General features: G+C 68.6%; 2 protein-coding genes across 2 annotated transcripts; both read right to left on the reverse strand.

The window, feature by feature from the left end:
* Positions 1-1,142: 1,142 nt before the first annotated feature.
* On the reverse strand, positions 1,143-13,359 carry CRTC2 (CREB regulated transcription coactivator 2; the record flags this gene model as incomplete). Its single annotated transcript, XM_082011715.1, has 14 exons — positions 1,143-1,933; positions 2,020-2,194; positions 2,285-2,572; positions 2,908-3,356; positions 3,951-4,195; positions 4,314-4,363; positions 4,562-4,641; positions 4,875-4,904; positions 5,117-5,220; positions 6,706-6,774; positions 8,556-8,609; positions 8,830-8,960; positions 9,286-9,387; positions 13,189-13,359. 14 exons carry the CDS (start codon positions 13,357-13,359, stop codon positions 1,725-1,727), a joined length of 2,157 nt encoding a protein of 718 aa, XP_081867841.1. The 3' UTR covers positions 1,143-1,724.
* Positions 13,360-14,328: 969 nt separating this feature from the next.
* On the reverse strand, positions 14,329-16,241 carry SLC39A1 (solute carrier family 39 member 1; the record flags this gene model as incomplete). The annotated part of the gene is given in 4 exon segments (XM_082011729.1): positions 14,329-14,955; positions 15,423-15,553; positions 16,062-16,209; positions 16,212-16,241. Coding segments are annotated over 4 exon segments (936 nt in total).
* Positions 16,242-17,198: the final 957 nt, after the last annotated feature.

The raw sequence follows: 17,198 nt of genomic DNA on the forward strand, positions 1-17,198 counted from the left end.
CACCAAGACGCAGCCGCAGCCCTGGCTCCCAATTTAGCTTCCTACCACCCGCCTGGGGTGGGAGTGTCCCCACAGCCCCACAGGTCCTCCTGGCTAGGCCCCCGCAGTGGGGCACCCTACTGAGACCCAGCAGGACACAGTGAGGTCCCAGATGATGGGTTCCCTGACCCACCCTCATGTCCCCATGTCCCCCTCCCCGGTGACCCCCAGCGTGGGCAGCCCCACGGAGGGGTCCCGTGCGAGAGGCAATGCTTTGCCCCCAGATGCAGCGTGAGCGGGAACCAGCCCCACTGCAGGGCCACCAAAGGGGAAGTGGCGACTGTGAGGGGGCAGGATCCGACGGCTGACTATGGGGCGAGCCTGCCCCATGGCAGTGCCCCAAAGGCAGGGGAACACCGGGGGTCCCCAGGCAGCAGCACGTCCCCGGCAGCCCCTGCCCCACGGTGCCTGGGGACCCTGTCCCGCTGTGTGCCCTCTGCCCCACGGCTCCCTGCACAGAACACCCCACAGGGCCCCCATCCCGGCCCCATCTCGGGCTGGAAACCCTGGGGTGGAAATGGGGGCGTCAGCAAACGTCAGCCTGGCCACAGAGCCGCCCCATACACACGGCCGGCCCCACAGGCCCTATAGCCGGCCCTATACACCCCCAGCCGGCCCCATACACCCTGTATACGCCCGGTCCCACAGGCCCTACACCCGGCCCCACAGGCCCTACAGCCGGCCCAGGCCCTACAGCCGGCCCTACAGGCCCTGGCAGGCCCCGAGCAGCCCCCGGCCCCCCCCGGCCGCCCCCGCCGGTACCTGCGGGCCGGGCCGGGCCGGGCCGGGCCGCGCCGCTGGGCTCCGCCGGCCGCTACCGCGCGCCCGCCCGGCCCCGCCGCCGCCGACAGCGGCCCCTGGCGGCCGGGAGGACTCTGCAGCCGCCGGGGGACACCGGGCCCCCCCCCCCCCCGCCCCGAAAAGGCCAGAACCCCCCCAAGACCCCCAAGGTAAGCCTCAAGCTGCATCCCCCGCATAAGGGATCCCAGCCCAAAGGGCTGAGCAGGGCTGGGGACGGCTGGAGCAGCTGCCACCCCCCCATGCCCCCCAAGTCTCCCCCACCCTCCCCAGGGGTGTGTGCGTGTCCCCCCCCCATGAAATGAGCCACACGCCGGCACAGGGGGCATTTAATTAACATATAATATATTTTAAAAAATAATAATAATAATAAATCACTCTGGCTCCCTCCCGGGTGGTGGGGGGGCAAAGTTACAAGTGCTTTCTACACGTCCCGCGGGGGCCCCGGCGGCTGGGTAAGGTCAGGGGGGGACTGGGGGTACATATGGGGCGCAGCTGGGGGGGCTGGGAGCAGGATTTCTCCTTAAACATGATGATTAGCCAGAAAAAAAGAAAATAAAAATAGAAGCGGCCCCCCACACACACAGCACCCCCCCGGGGGTCTCTACCTATGGGGTTATGTACAGCCGCCCCCGGGGGGACGGAGCCCCCTCTCCGCCGGGGTTTGGGGGTGCCGGAGAGCGCCTGGCTCGCGACCCCCCTCCCCGCCGGCTCCGGCGTCCCCCGGCCCCGTTCTCCGGGAAGAGAGCCGGCGGTGGCCCCACCGTTTTACCGGAAGAAAAGTGAAAAAAGGTTACGGGCGGGGGGTGGGGGGGAGATGGATGGAAGAAATTGGAAGGGGGGGGTCCGCAGGCAGAACCAGGGGTGCTGGCGGAACCCCCGGCCCCTCACTGGAGCCGGTCGGTGCGGAAGGAGTCCTCGACGGCCGGGTCGGTGAGCAGGGCGTAGGGATCGCTCAGCATGTTCAGTCCGTCCAGGGTGAGGGGCTCGATTTTCAGATCCTCCTCCAGACCCAGCGTCGCTGCGTCCACCTCGAAGCCGGGGACGCCGGCCAGCGCCGTCGCGATCTCCTTGGAGATGCCGGGGGGAGAGTCCCCTACGAGGAAGGGGGGGAATGGGTGGGTGTGAAAGGGAGGGGTCCCGCTCCCCGGGGGCGGCTGCCGGTGCCCCCCGCCCACCCACCTGTGAGGATGATGTTGGGGATGGGGCCGTGGCGGCTGCAGTTGCTCAGGTTTTGCCGGTTGAGGAGGTGGGGGTCGTAGGCGCCCTCGGTTGAGGGGTAGCTCAGGCTCCCCAGCTCCTCGGGGAAGCCGCCGCTGTTGCCGGTGGGACTTTCCCCCATCCCAAACTGCTCGAACTACGGGGAGAGGCGGGTTACGGGGACGAATACCCCCGCTGTCCCCCCCCCCAGCGTCCCCCCCAGCGTCCCCGCTGCGGTCGCACTCACGCTGCCCAAGCCGAAGTCGCTCAGGGGCTGCCCCAGCTGCTGCTGCTGCTGCTGCAGGGAGGCGTTAGGCTGGTACTGGGGGGCGTACGGGCGCTGCGCGGCCGCGCTCGGCGGCACCGGGGGCCGCGCCGGCGGGGCGGGGGGCAATGCCGGCTGCGGGGGGGACTGCACAGGCTGGTGCAGGGCTTTCTGGCTCGGCTGGGACTGCAGGAGCAGGCCGGGCTGGCTGTAGGAGTACGGCGGGAGCCGCTGGTCGGCCGGCAGCTTGCTGGTGTCCAGGGGCACCCCCTGTGGATAGAGCAGAGAGGGGGGGGTCAGCCTGCACCCACCCCAGCGCCCGCCAGGATCCGGCCCCTCTGCTCGGTGCCCCGGTGCCCTGTCTCTTTTGGGACAGGGACCATCTCCGCCAGCCCCCCGGTGCATCCCCCGGCACCGTCCCCAACCGCGCGGGGAGGGGTCCGCAGGCTGGGCCGGGCGGGGAGCGAGGGGCTTCCCTGGCATGTGGCTGAGATGAGGATGGAAACGAGACCAAAAAAAAAAAAAAAAGAAAATAGTTGAGGGAGGAGGAGACGGAGGCGAGCGCGCGGCGCGGGGGCCGGCGCGGGCGATGGGACCATGCATACCTGGGTGATGGAGGACAATGTGGGTGACATTGTTGGTGAGAACTGTTTGGGGTGCTGCCTTCTGGAGTCGCCACCCATTGGGAGGGTGAGGGGGCTGAGCGGGACCCGTCGGCGGGGCGAGGTGTTTATGGAGGCCTGCACCATGGGGGCGTAGGAAGAGCCGCTCAAGCCGGAGGGCAAGCTGGGGTTGCTGGGGGAAGACTGCATGGGCTGGCTGCGGGGGGACGTGGGGAGGGAGGGATTGCTGAGCGAGGAGGAGAGGGAGGAAGGCAGGGACTGGTTGGAGAGCGAGGAAGGGATGGAGGAACTGCTTTGGGAGGACTGGAGCGAGGGGTTGCTGAGGGAGGACTGGAGAGAGGGGCTTCGCAGGGAGGCCTGGAGGTTGGGATTGCTAAGCGAGGACTGCAGGGACGGGTTACTCAGGGAGCTCTGCATAGGTGAGGTAAGTCCTGTGGGGACAAAAAAGAAGAGACACCACCGTTACCCACGGAATCGCCCTGCGCCCCAGGCTCTCCTCCCCGGGTCGGGCCGGGCTGGGGCTCCCCGTCTGCCCCAGGTGGGATGGAAGGTGACGGAGGCGACCAAAACGATGGAGACAGAGACAGCAACACACACACACCCCGGGAACGGGACCGGCGGCGGCACAGGATGCTCCGGCTCGGCAAGCGGAGGGCACCGGGGCAGGAGCAGAGCAGGCGGTGGGCTTCCCGCCGAGGCCGCCATCCCACACCCCCGCGGGACCCCCTGACGCCACCTGCGGCTCTCCCCACCCTGCTCCCAGGCTGCGGCATCTCCGTCCCAGGCCGGGATCGCCCGGAGAGGCCGATTTCTGCCACAGCCGGTGCTGGGATGCCGGCTGGAGGGGCTCCCATCTCCCCCGGCCCCACCGAGCACTTGCTGCAGGCGGCTCCCCGCCACGGGGGTCCCTCTCTCGGCTCCCCGCGCCGGCCCTGTGAGCCTCGGCGGCTGCTCCAGCCACCCCGGGACGTCGGCTCTGGTGTCTCCCTGCCCGCCGGTGGCAGCGGGACGGGACCAGCCCTCACCTGACGAGTCGTAGCCTGTCCCCAGACCCATGCTGCCGCTGATGCCCAGGTGCGTCATGGTGTTGGCCAGGTTGCTGGTGCTGTTGCCCCCGCTCAGGCTGGGGTAAGTGGTCTCGTCCGGGTCGAGGGGAGTGGGCAGCGGGGAGGGAAAGTGCAGGTTGGTGAGGTCAGGAAGGGAGCCGCCCGTGTTGAGGGCCGAGGGGATGAGGGGGACGTTGGCAGGCTGATCGGGGGATGGAAATATGCTGGGGAAAAAAAGAGAGACACGCTCAGCGGGGGAACACCCAGCTCCAGCCCCGTTTCCGCAGCCGTTGGCAGGCTCAGGCTGTCTGGCCGTGCCCCCGAGCCCAGCCCAGGACTTACTGGATCCCAGGGACTTCACAGGACCGTGGACGGGCTGAGGACGACGAGAGCTGCGAAATCAAAGAAGAAGGAGTGAAGCGAGGCCGGGATGCTGAACCTGCGCTCCCCCAACGCTGGGCCAGCCGCGGTTTGAGGGCAGGAAGGAGGCAGAGCCAGCCCGGTGTCGCAACGCCCCGCGGGCAGGAAGCGGGCAGCCTGGGCAGGGGGAGACAGCGGCGACTTCCTCGCGGTCCTTTCTCTGCACCCACCTTTTTGGTGTCCCAGGGCTTCAGCGACTGCTTGTTGTCGTCGAAGGTCTCTTCGATGGGAGGCACTTGGAAAAGAAACACTGGCGAGGGGTGGGGAGCAGCGGGTCAGCGCGGGGAAAGCCGGCACAGCCCACCCGCATCCACCCTGGGGGCACCGACTGGTCATGAGTGGGGCATTACAGACCCACCCACGACAGAAGGGTTCCCGACCACCATCCCACCCGCTGCCCCGACGCTTTGCAGACTGCAAGGAGGGGGACACGGGGCCGTGCCGCGCTCGGTGCCACGCTGCCGGACGCAGGCAGGCGCTCACCTTTACTGTCTGTGTCCCCGTCCAGAAAACCTGCAACAGAGCAGGTGACCGTTAGCGGAGGGACACGGGGGACATCGGCCAGCACCGCCGAGCAAAGGCAGGAGGGACGGGGCTCCACGCGGTCCACCGCCAGAGTCCTCGAGGGGCGGAAGGGGCGTGGGGGTCCCGAGGCGGGCGGGTGAAGGCGGGGAGCGTCGGGGTCCCGCTGGGGAAAGTGGGGTGTCAAGGGCAGGGGCACTCACCGCTCCGGCGGCCGGGCGGCGGGGCGCCCTGCGCGGGGCCCAGGTAAGCGTCCTGGGGGTTGGGGTTCATCACGCTCGTGTGAAGCGCCGAGTCGGAATTTGTTCTAATTGGAAAAGGAAAAGTGACCGTCAGACGGGCCGGGGCTCGGCCCTCGCCCCCCACCCCGGTTACAGCCTGCTGCTGTGACAGCCCCCCCATGGTGGGGGAGAGCAGGGCCAGGGCAGCAGGCGAAAAAGAGGAAGAGGAGGGGGAGGAAGAGAAGGGGAGCACGGAGGGTTTCGCTGGAGGAACAATCATCTCCTTCAAAGCCCTCGGTGCCCGACGCTGGCCGTGCCCAGGGCGAGCCCTGGAGGCAGATGCCAAGGGGCTCTGCGGGGACCCCGTCGCCTTCTGCCAGCCCTGCCCTCCCCTCCCCACGCGACGCTCTAGAGGGGTCCCTTGCCCAGCGCTTCCAGACACGCTGGGGCTTGCTCCGGCCCCGTCTCCCCCGGGGGACGGCTCTGCCAGCACAGCGAAGGCCCCAGAGCCCTCGCCGCCCCTGGCACAGGGGACACAGGCTCCCCCAGGGATCCTTTGTTTCCCCTGGGGGCCCTGGAGGGGCTGGGGGCAGAGGACCCAGGGATATTACACCCATTGTGTTCCCAATTAGTTGGTCTGAAGCGGATGAGCGTGGGGAGGGGCTGGGAAAAGGCTGCTCGAGCTAATGACGCGTCCTGGGACCGCACAAGGGGGATATTGTTCAGCTGCGGCGCAGCTGGGAGGCAGGAAGCTCCCCCCGCCGCCCATGGGACGCAGCCCCCTCCCACGCGGGGCCCAGCCGGGGAGCGATGGGCGCCCGCCCGCAGCACGGCCAGGGCCCCGCCGCCGGCACCGAGCCCCGGGAGGTGCTGGCACCACTCCTCGCACAGCCTCAGGGAGATGGAGCGGTGGGCTGCCGTGAGCGGCATCAGCAGCGAGCCAGCCCCGAGCCCCGGCTCGCCCTGCTGAGACCCCGCTGCGTCCCGGCCCGGGAAAGGGAACAACCCCAAAACCACGGCTCTCCGGGGCTGGCAGGGGCAGCACCTCGCTGTGCCCACACCCACTCGTGGCCGTGGGCACGGGCAAACCCACCGCTCTGCCACCTCGCCGAGTTCCTGAAAGGTGGCCCGATCCCCCAGGGCTGCGCTGGCCGGGGGGTCCCGCTCCTCCTGCCGTGCCGGGGCGAAGCCAAGCAGCTGCGGCAGCCGGCAGAGCCAGGTCCTCATCCCAGGAGCCAGCACCCAGCGGGCGCAGCCCCACAGGACACCTTGCCCTGCGTGAGGAGCCCCGTGAGCCCAAAAGCAGCTCCTCGGGGAGCTCAGAGCGGCTGTAGGACCACGCAGCCTGCAGAGACATGAGGGCTGCACCAAGCCTGGGGTCCCCAGGGCCACCTCCACCCTGGGGGTCCCCCCGTTCAGCAGCCGGGGCAGCCTGGAGACCCATTCCCTTCTCCTGAGGGGCTGGAGTTGCTACAAGCAGGGCTGTGCCCACCCTGGGGGTCCTGGGGAAGGGCTGGAGCCCGTCTTAGAGACAAGGAGAGGGAGAAAACAGAATCAAAAAAATCATTCACCTGTTGAGAGCTGACGGCAGCCTGAACAAATGTCCTTTCTCCATAGGAAAGTTACCCCAGGGCATGGTCCTTTGTAAGGAGAAAGAGCAGGGTTACTCGGGGGGCAAGGGAGAGGGGCGCAGGGTGGCACTGCCCCACGGGAGGGAGGGGTGGCAGTGGGGAGGCCGAGGGCAGCAGGAGGAGGCGGGCAGCCCGCTTGCGTGGACAAGCTGGGGTGTCTCCGGCGGTCCCGGAGGACACCCCTCGGCACCGGATTGGGGCTGATTTGCGACATCCTCACCCTGTTCCCTGCCTTATCCCTCTCCCCGAAGCCCAGACACCGCAGCGATGGACGGCAGGGACCCAAAAACAGTGCAGACTGCAGCCAAGATTGTTTCAATCTTGAGGTTCCCGTGAGGAAGAGGCTGGCGAGACCTCTCCATGTGAAAAACCCCGAAGTACCAAGAGTCAATGCTGTGAAGGCTGAGGGGTGCCGAGGCAACGCTGGAGGATCTCTGGGGCAAGGCTGGAGGGTCTCCATGCCCCAGAGCAGGGGGACCACAGGCCAGAGACCACCTTACCCTGCAGCAGCACCCAGGGAAGCATCACAGAGCAAGAGCCAAGTGAAGGCAGCTGTTTGGAAGCTGGATGAAAAGTCCCCCCACCAGCTTGGGGCGAGGAATCCGCAGCGGGATTTTACAGCAAGATGCTCCTGGGGAGAGCTCCTCAGAGCCCGAGGTCCGGCGGGGAGGGCGGCTGCGCTCGCTGCCAGTGACGGGGAGGATCTGACACAACCTCTTCTTTCGGGGTAAAAAGCCAAGGCTTTGCCCCCAGGAGGTCAGGGAGGATGGCAGAGAGGGTACCTGACAGCTGGGCTTGGACACGGCAGGATGGGGGAAGATGTGCCGGGGGACAAGGCTGCGGCCCTCGCACTCTGGACTGACCGGTGCCGCGGCTCATCGCGGGGGACAAAGTGCAAGACACCACATGAACCTCCAGCAGAGTCCCGGCGTCGCGTGGCACAACCCGGGGCTGCCACACGACACCTGCCGCCGCTGTCCCCACCGGGCTGGGGCGAAGGGGCACGCACGGCCCCTCAGGCTCCCAGCACACCGCGACGGCAGCCGAGCTGTGCCGGGCACCGAGGCACCAGCACAGCAGGAGCACTGGCAGCGAGTCTCCTTGGGAGAAAGGTCCTCGGGCCGGGCAAGGAGAGCTGTGCTGAGCACAGCACTTCAGAGGGAGGGCAGCCTTGAAAATAAAGCCCAGGAGCCCTGAGCGACCCTGAGCTGAGCCCAGACGGCTCCTGTGCGGAGCCGCAGCTCACCGGGACCGCCGTGGGATGGAGCCAGCCAGCCCTGTCCTCGCCTGCCCTGGGGGCCAAGAGCCGGAGAACACAGCTCGGCTGACCGGTGATTCCCCTCAGGCAAGATCCCTTTTCCCACTGCCACAGCAGGCGGATGCCGCCGCGCGTGCCGAAGCCGGCTCTTTTGGGCACGATGAAATCGTTCCTCCTTAAAAATCCCCCCTCTGCGGGACGGTGCGGGCAGCAGCCGAAATCAGAGAGGTTGGAGACCTCCCAGCCCCACTCCCAGCATCCCAGCATTACTCTCTGCCCCCCCAGGTCTGGTTTCTGCCCCACAGACGGGTCAGGGAAGCTGTGTAAACCCTCCCGGGAGGGCTGCCCGCTGCGAGGGACTCTCCCACACTGGCTTCCTGCCAGCCTGCCTGTTTCCAAACCTCTGGGTGCTCTTTAACACGGAGCAAGCCCCAGCTCCAGGGACCCCAGAGACACGGGGAGGGGAAAAGGGGGATGGAAACCAGCACCCGAAAAGCAAGTGCCAAGAGCCAAGAAAACGCGGGGTCTTTACCTCCTCCAGCTGGGCTCGGGCGGAGGCGACAGGTAGGTCGGTCCGTAGGGAGAGCTGTCGATGTGAGAGGCACGTTAAGGGCCAAACGGAGAGCGCGGGGCTGAGCAGTGGGGTGCAGGCACCTAACACAACCCCACAGCCCAGCCAGGGCAGCACGCCTTCCTAATGCTCCTTAATCCCGAAGGGACAAGCACTGGGAGCACTGGGATAGGAGCAGGAACCCCAGTGGCAGGAAAAAAGGCTGCCTGCCCTTGCCGACGGGGCAGGAGGGAACGGGATGAAGGATATCTGTCGGACGTATCGGCGAAGGGGGGACATCATCCGGCGCGGGTCTCGCTGTACTCGCTCCACCAGGCCGTGGTGCCGGGTGCTGCGCGTGGAGTCCAGCGGCGAGTGCAAAGGGCCCTGCGGGGAGGAGACACCAGGGTGAGCCCACCGCCCGTCTGCGAGGGAAGGGGGTCTCAGGATCGATCAGCCCACCTCAACGGCCCCGTCGCTGGCAGCGCTGCCGGGGGGACGGAGCTGGGGCCAGGCAAGGCAATTAGAGAACACCCCCTCATCTGGGTCTGTCCCCCATAGCAGCCCGTGCCACGGCTCTTCATCCTCCTCCCCGACGCCCACCTCGAGCCCTGACGCGGCTCCTGATCCCCCTCCCCAAGGCACTGAGGGTGGCAGCCCCCCTGGACCCTCCCCGGGGCAGCCCCCGGCCGGCGGAGCGGGTGCAGCTCACCTGGAAGTCGGAGACGCCGCTGCCGATCTGGTTGACGTTGGGCAGGGAGCCGCTGTAGTAGGGTCCCCGGCTGTGTGCCAGCCTCAGCTTCTGTGCCTGCAGCTGGGCCAGGGGAGGGGAAGCGGGTCAGGGGGGGCCAGCAGGCACCCCGGGGTGCGGGGGCTCCTCCGAAACTGCCCCATTACACCCAAGACATCCTCGTCCCCATCCCCACGGGTCGTTCCCAGGCCCTCCCTCCTGCAGCCGAGCTCCAAGCTTTGCCCCACACACGGCATCGAGCCCCCAGGGTGTCCCACGGGAGGAGGTGGCCCCCGAGCGAGGCTCGTCCGACCCGGCCGGCCTCAGGAACCGCACAGGAGTGGGCCAGGAGAGCTCGAGCTGCCCGGGACCTCTCCACTTCGAAGCCAGCGAGTGCGGAGGAGGCCCCACAAGGGACTTGCCTCCCTCCGTGGGTGCTCCAGTGCAGGAAGGGTGCTGAGCCCCCGCTGGGTTTAGCAGCCCAGAGTGGGGAAAGCCACGTCTCTCCCGCAGACTGCGGCACCTACATCCCCGGCACAGAGGCTGAGCCCAGCCCTGCTCTGCCTCGCGCAGCCGAAGCCCCCATGCCCACCCGAGAGGGCTCTGGGCTCCCGGGACACCGGCAGTCGGTGTGACAGCCCACCCCCTTCCATCCAGAGGCGCTGGGTTTTCTGGCGGGCACCGTGTCCACACCAAAGCCAGTCCTGGGGCTGTCGGCAACAGCAATGCCACAGCCCAAAAACTGGGAGAGATCCCAGCCTGGGGCCGGGGCTCTGGCAAGGCGAGCGGGAAGAGTTGTCCGCTCGGCACGGCATGGCAGCCCCGCCGGCTCTCGGCGCTGCCCAAGGCCGAGGGAAGGAGCCACAGCAAACCGCAGACGGGAGATAACCGGGTCTGGGCATCCACCCCCTGCGCTCGCTGGCGGAGGAAAACCCCCCAGCAGAGGAGAGCCGGAATCCCGGGGCACCCCGAAAGCGCCGTCCTGTCCCAGCCCCGCAGGCAGCAGCCTGCCCGCAGCCGAGCCAGGCAGGGGTTTGACCCGCCATGAGCAGCACAGACTTCCTCATCCTGACAGCAGGAGGAAGGTGCTCTGCTGCCCGCATCCCGGGAACAGGCACGGCCCCCCCATCATCCCCTCCGGCATCCCATCAGGGAAGGAGAGTTTCCTCGATCCCAATTCATGGAGCCAAGGCCAAGCACATAGGAATCCACCTTCCCTTTGGACCTGGAGGGGGGTCCCGAACAGCCCCGTGCACTGGCCAGCACCAGCGCTCATCGGTCCTGGACAAATCCCAGGGACAGAGGAGAGGAAACACAAAAAGCAGCTCAAAAATGGGCTGCAGCCGGGAAACCTGCGACAGCAATTCCCAAGCTTAAGACCAGCGAAATCCAGATCCAGGGGAAAAAAAAAAAAACAAAACACACCAAAAAAATGGGAGATTTAGTCAACAGCTGGCTGCGCTGGCACTGCAGGATTAGTGCGAGGAGTTGCGCTGGGGCTTAAGGTCTTGGGATCCTGCTCTGTTCTCCAAGCCAGGGTCCCTGCGGGGGCCGGCAGAGCCAGACAAGGTCGAAATCAGGCAGCAGCTTGCAAGCGGCCGGACAAAACTCCAGCAAACACAAAGCAAAGCTCGAGGGGCTGTGACACCCCCACGGCGGGAGCGGGGCCCCCCAGAGCCGGGCAGCACCCCAGCTGTGCTGTGCCGGGGGCAGAAGCCTCTCCCCCGGCAAGGAACCACAAAACGGAGGCGCCCGTGTGGGGCACAAGCTGCTGGCGCGACGGCCGCTGCCAGCTCCTTGCCTGCAGCTCCGTGGGCAACGACGGAGGGGACCCACGGGGCTGGGAGCGCCCCGGGGACCAGCTCCTGTCCCAGGCCGTGCTGCTCTGTGCCCCTCTGGGGCTGCCAGTCCCATGTGCGGGGAACAAACTCCCAGAGGAAGCGTCCCAGGGCTGGGATTAGCGGGGAGGACAGTCCTGCTGCCTTTCCCCCTGCTTTGCTGTACATTAACCAGCTGTTTACTGTGCAAACACGGTGCGGGAGGCTCCAGCCCACTCCCAAACTCATCGGCGATGCGCAGGTCGCGGCTCCCGCCTGCCGTCCCGGTGAGAGAGGGGACAAAAACTCCGGAGCCCTGCCTGCCTGCCGGGGACGGCGCTGCTCTCGGCTCGGTGGGGAGAGCCGCGGGTCCCTCCCTCGGGGTCGGCGGGACCCTGTCCCTGTCACCCTCCCAGTGACAGCCTCGGCTCTGCGGACATCAGGTCACCGCTACCTCACCAGACCTGGGGTACCAGCAGGGCTCTCTGACCCAAACACCCCCTTTTTTAAAGGTCTGATGGATTTTGCTTCCCTCTTCTCCCGGTCCTGCCAACCCCAAGCGCAAAGTGACAGTGAAGCCTTCCTGTCACGGGTAAGAGTCTCTCCATGCTTCCGGCTCCCTCGACTCCGCACTCCTCTCCCCTTGCTCATCCATCCCGTATCTCCACTGGGAAGGACAGTGCTGGCTGCCGGACCCCATGGCTGCTGGCACAGCGACCCGCAGCACTGCAGAGCCCCGTCTCCGAGGTTGGCACAACCCGCTTCTCCGGGAGCTGAAATGTGGCCAAACCCTGATCTTGGCAAACGGCCGCACAATCCCCGACGACTCCGCGGGGCCAGCGCAGAGAGAAACACGAACCAGAGCCGACCGTCTCCTCTCGACGGCTTCCCCCGTCTGGGAAACCACGCTCCTGGAGACGTGCCGTGGTGTCCCTCGCCTCCCCACTTCGCTGTCATCCCCCCGGCGCCCCAGAACAGCCCTCCTGCCATCAAGGTCCCTCCGAGAAGCCCTCGGCCCGTGGGGGACAACTCCCCTTCCCCGAACGCTGCCGAGCGGGGCCGTTTTGCCAGCTCAGATCCGGCATGCTCATCCACGCTCCCAATGCTGCGTTTTCTCAGGTGCCGGCCACGCTAAATTTAAGCGTCTCCAGGGATAAAGCATCCACCACTTCCCATGGGAGCCGGCCGCATCAGCGGGAAGGAGCAACCCAACCCTCCCGAGGGTCCTCGGTGCTCAGGGAGAGACCTCCCCGAGTGCCGGAGCCGGTGGAGGATCGCCCAGCGCAGGCGACAATGGGCCGCGACACGGCAGGAGCCCATCCCAGCGCCGTGGGCATGGGGATCCCCTCCTCGCCCCCGCGGCAAGAGCCCCGGCAAACCCTCAGGTGCTGCAGACGGCGAGTCGCTTTTTCCACCCAGTCGCCAGGACTCGCGCTCGGAAGCGGAGGAGGCGCAGGGCGCGCGCCGGGACCCACGCGCGACGGCCACGGGCCAGGGCGAGCCACGTGCGAACCCTCGCCCAGAAACCCGCCGCCAAAAGTAAGAAATCAAAATAAACCCACGGGAAGGCGAAGCGGGTGGGCAGGTGGGCGCCTCGAGAAGGAGCGTTTCTCAGAGGGGGGCCTTCCTGGCCCCTCCACACCACCCGGTACCCCAAATGCAGACTCACCCCCCAAGCCTCGGCCCTTCTGCATCCCCAAACCCTTCCTCGGCCCCACCTGAGCCCCCCGCCACTGCCTCTGCGCTTCCTGACCCCCCGCCCGCTCTGCACCCCCGGCAAAGCCCCCGGCCCCTCCCTACCCCACGAGAATCCCCTCTCTTCCCGCACCCCCCAACGCCCCCCCCCGAACCGCGAGTCCCCCACAGCCCCCCCATCCCTCACACAGCCCCCAGCCCCCTCTAGCCCCCTCCCCGCCTCCAGGCCTTCGCTCAGCCTCCGGCCCCCTCATAGCCGCCCCCACCCCGGACCCTCACGACCCCCCCGGTCCCTCCCCAACCCCCTCACAGCTCCCGGCCCCCCGGGCCCGCCGCGCATCCGGCGGGGGGAGGCCGCGGCGGCGCTGCTCACCCGGGTGGAGCAGATCTCCATCATCACCTCCTCGAAGGCCGCCGTCTCCTCCGCCTGCCGCTGCTTCTGCAGCGCGATCTTCTCGCTGAACTTCCGCGGGTTGGAAGCACCGGCACCGGCCGAGGAACCCGCACCGGGCCCGGGCCCGGCCCCCGCGCCCGCCGCCGCCATCTTCCCTGCTCGGGCCGCTCCGGCCGCCGCCGCCGCCGCCGCCGCGCGGGGCAGGCTGGGGCGGGGAGTCCGTGGGCCGGGCGCCGCCGCTGGGCCGCCGGCGTGCAGAGGACTACAACTCCCAACAGCCCTTGCGCCGCGCCAGCAGGGGACGCCGGGAAATGGAGTCCCCGGCCTCCCCCCCGCCCCACGGGGGGGCACCCCCGCCGTGCGCGGGGTGGGGCGGGGCGCGCTCGACTACAACTCCCGGCGTGCACTGCGCGGCCCCGCCCTCCCCGGGGCGGTGCTGTGGGCAGGGCCGGGGGCGGGGCCCGGGGGCCGCGCAAGGAGGGGGCGGTGATACTGGGGTGGGTGTACAGCAGGGTCCCCCCCCCCCCGCTGGGAACAGAGCCGACCCCACCCATCCCCCAAAATTGAGGGGTCTGAACCCCCCCACAGCCCGTATAGCCCGGGGGGGGGGGGGGGGGGGCACTGCGGGCCCCCCCGGGCGCTGTGCCCCCCCGCAGGCACTGTCTCTGTGTGTGTGTGTCCCCCAGTATTGCAGCCCCCCCAGCCCCCCCCGTCCCAGGCAGAGGCAGCACCCTTGGGTCCAGGCCTTTATTGGCTTCATCCAACAGCTCTCCCCGGCGGGGGGGCCGGGGCTGTGCCCCCCGGGGCACCCGCCCGCGCTCTAAGGACACTTGTAGCTGGGACACACACACACGCACTCATCCCCCCCCCACACCTCTGGGGTCCCATGGGGGGACAGCACCCTTCCCCCTGTGCAGGTGGGGAAACTGAGGCACAGCGATGAGGGCTTGGAGGTTCCCCACAGGCAGACCCCTCCCCGACGTGCGCGGAGGGCCAGGGACTACCCCTGGAGCGGCGCTTTGGCACTTCCACGGAGGAGGGGGTGCAGAGGGGAACCCCCTGCCCCGGGGTCCTGCCTGGGTCAGGGGGGATCCCCCAGCCCGGGGAGGGGGGTGTGTCTCAGATCTTGATGAAGAGGATGGCGGTGACAAGGGCGAAGCCGGCGAGGAGGAGGATGACCTTGGGGATACGATGCTGGGGGACCCCCAACTCCTGGGGTAAGATCTCCAGGAAAGTGATGTAGAGGAAGGTCCCGGCCGCCAAGCCCTCCAGCACCCCCCGGCACAGGCGCTGCCGCGGCCCCGCGCCCGCCGCCACCGCCGTCCCCAACCCCACGCCCAGAGGTGACATCATGGCGAAGAGCACCAAGCAAGCGACCACCGCCGGCGGCCGCAGGCGACCCCGCAGCAGCTTCAGCGCCAGGCTGAAGGCCACGGCGCATTTGTGCAGCAGCAGGGCCAGGCAGACGCGCAGCACGGCACCCTCCGCTTCCTGCAGCCCCAGCGCCAGCCCCTCCAGCACGGCGTGCAGCGCCAACGCCAGCACCAGCAACCCGGCGCGGATGGCACCCCGGGCACCGGGAGCCGGGGGTTGCGGTGAAACGGTTTGGATGGAACCGGTGGGAAGCAGAGCTCGCGTCTCCTCCGGGACGGACGACAGCTCCCGCTGCGCCAGCGCGACCTGCTCCAGCACCAGCACCAGGAAGAAGCCCATGGCCAGGATGAATTCCGGCAAGGGGAACTGCAGCTGAAGGGAGGAGGGAAAAGGGGGGCTCAGGGCCTGCCTGCAGCTGGCCCTGCCTGCAGCCGGCCCTGGGAAAGGAAGCCCGAGGCGGTGGCTGCCGGGAAGCCGTGGGCAGAGGGAGGATCTTTCCATGAGTCACGGCGGGACACGAGGGCCTCCCGGCTGGCCTGGCCTCTCCGGCCCCTCCCGGCTGCTCCGCCGCCACCAGCCCGGCCCTGCCAGCTCCCTCCCCGCCATCTCATCCCCGCCGTCCCCCTCCCCACCATCCCCTCCTCACTGTCCCATCCGTGCCGTCCCCGTCCCCACTGTCCCAGCACAGCGGACCCCGCACCCAGCCGGAGCTGCTGACCTCGGTCCCGGGGAGCACAGCCTCCGGGAAACCCCGGGGGCAGAGCTGGGGTTCCCCAGATGCAGGGTCCCTGGCGGGGGCAGGACCCCAGCCCCGGGGGGGTCCCGGGCAGGGCACTCACCGTGATGCGCAGCCCCTCCAGCGCGGCGCTGATGCTGGCCAGGTAGTCGGGCAGGAGGTCGAGCAGGCAGGTGGCCAGGAAGACGCCGCCGGCGAAGCAGCTCACCAGGCTGAGCACTGGGCTGCGGGCGTCTGCGGGGCGGGTTGGCTGAGACCCCCACCACAGCCCTGCACTCCGGGACCCACCAGGTCCTTTGGGGTCAGCCCTGCCCCAGGTGACACCCCCGTCCCCAGCCTGTCCCAGACACCTCGGACCCCTTGGACCTTCCCCAACTCCCTGGGACACCTCAGACCTCCCTTCCCAGACTCTCTGGGAACCCCAACTTCCTGGGATAGCCTGGACACCCCCGGGATGGCCCTGACTCCCCGGGAGACCCCCAGACACCCCCAGGCCCTCTGGAACAGCCTCAGGCACCCCAGATACCCTCAGGCTCCCAGGGACCCCCAAACCCCTGAGACACCCCCCCCCCCTCCAGATTCCCTGGGACCCCCAGACCTCTGAGACCCCCAGGACCTCCCAAGCCTCTGGGACAATCCCTCTGCTGACACAACCCCAGGGATCCCCCCAGACCCTTCCAAGGCCCTTTGGGACTCCCCCAAACCCCTAGACCCACCCCCCCAAGCCCCGGGCCAGCCGTACCGGCGGAGCTGGGGGGCTGTCGGAAGCAGCAGAGCGGGGCCAGGCCGCAGGCGAGGGGCAGCAGCAGCAGCAGCACCAGCGATCCCAGCTTCGCCTCCAGCCCGGGCGGAGGCCGCGGCGCCGTACCGGGGCTCCAGGCCAGCTCCTCCGCCCGGTACCGGTCCCCATCCCCACCTCCATCACGCCCGGGCTCCGGTATGGGGAGCTCAACGCCAACCGCGGGGGAAACTTTGACCCACCGCCGCCTCGACGGTGTTTTGCATCCCCGGGACGAACCGGAGCTACGGCAGGACAGGACGGGATGGGACAGTCAGAGCGGCCGGTGCAGCCTCCCGGCCCCGGTGATTCACACACACACGCACTCCCCCCTTCGCTGGCACTGGTCTCTGTCCCCGAGCCCTCGGTGCCCGGAACATCGTGGCGGGTTGGGAGGGGGTTCCCCGGGTGCCGCGAGTGGCCCGAGGAAGCGCTCCGGTAACGGCAACGGGGGGTAGGCGGACCGGGACCGGGATCAGGGACCGGGATCGGGGACCGGGACTCCGTCCCGGGACCGGTCCCCGGTCCCCGTCCCAGGACTGGTGTCCCCCCCCGCCCTCCACTCACCGCTCGCTACATATCCGCGCGTCCTCGGTCTTCCACAAGGCGGAGCCGCCGCCGCGCGTCGCAGCCAATTAGCGACTCGGAAAACCCCGACGGTATCGCTGAATGACGCGCGTCGCAACCAATAGGAAACGAGAGAACCGGCCGACGGTGCCTCGCTGTCCCGGAGGCCCCGTTACCGGGGGAGGACCGGCCCGGGCTTCGAGCTACCGTCGGCTGCTGCGAAGCGGCGCCCGGGATCGGTTCTCGTTCTCCTCCCGCCCCTCCACCGCGGAACCGCTGGCTGCTGCTTCCCGGTGCCTCCGGGACGCGGTACCCGGGCAGTCTCAGCCCGGTTTCCCCGGTAGCCCGGCCGGTACCCCCCCGGTAGAAGAGGCGGGAGAGGAGAACCGAGGCCACGCCGGGGGCGGAGAAGGGTGTAAGGTTCCGGGGGTGGGACTTGGCCAGGTTTGCCCAGGATACCGGAGATCCTGGTGCCCAGCCCCGGGCGGAGGCGGCTGCGCAACTGGGGAACCAAGGCGAGGAGCGAGGGGCCCA

Source organism: Phaethon aethereus, assembly GCF_964289735.1.
Source record: "Phaethon aethereus genome assembly, chromosome: 28".
In the NCBI taxonomy this organism is placed as follows: domain Eukaryota; kingdom Metazoa; phylum Chordata; class Aves; order Phaethontiformes; family Phaethontidae; genus Phaethon; species Phaethon aethereus.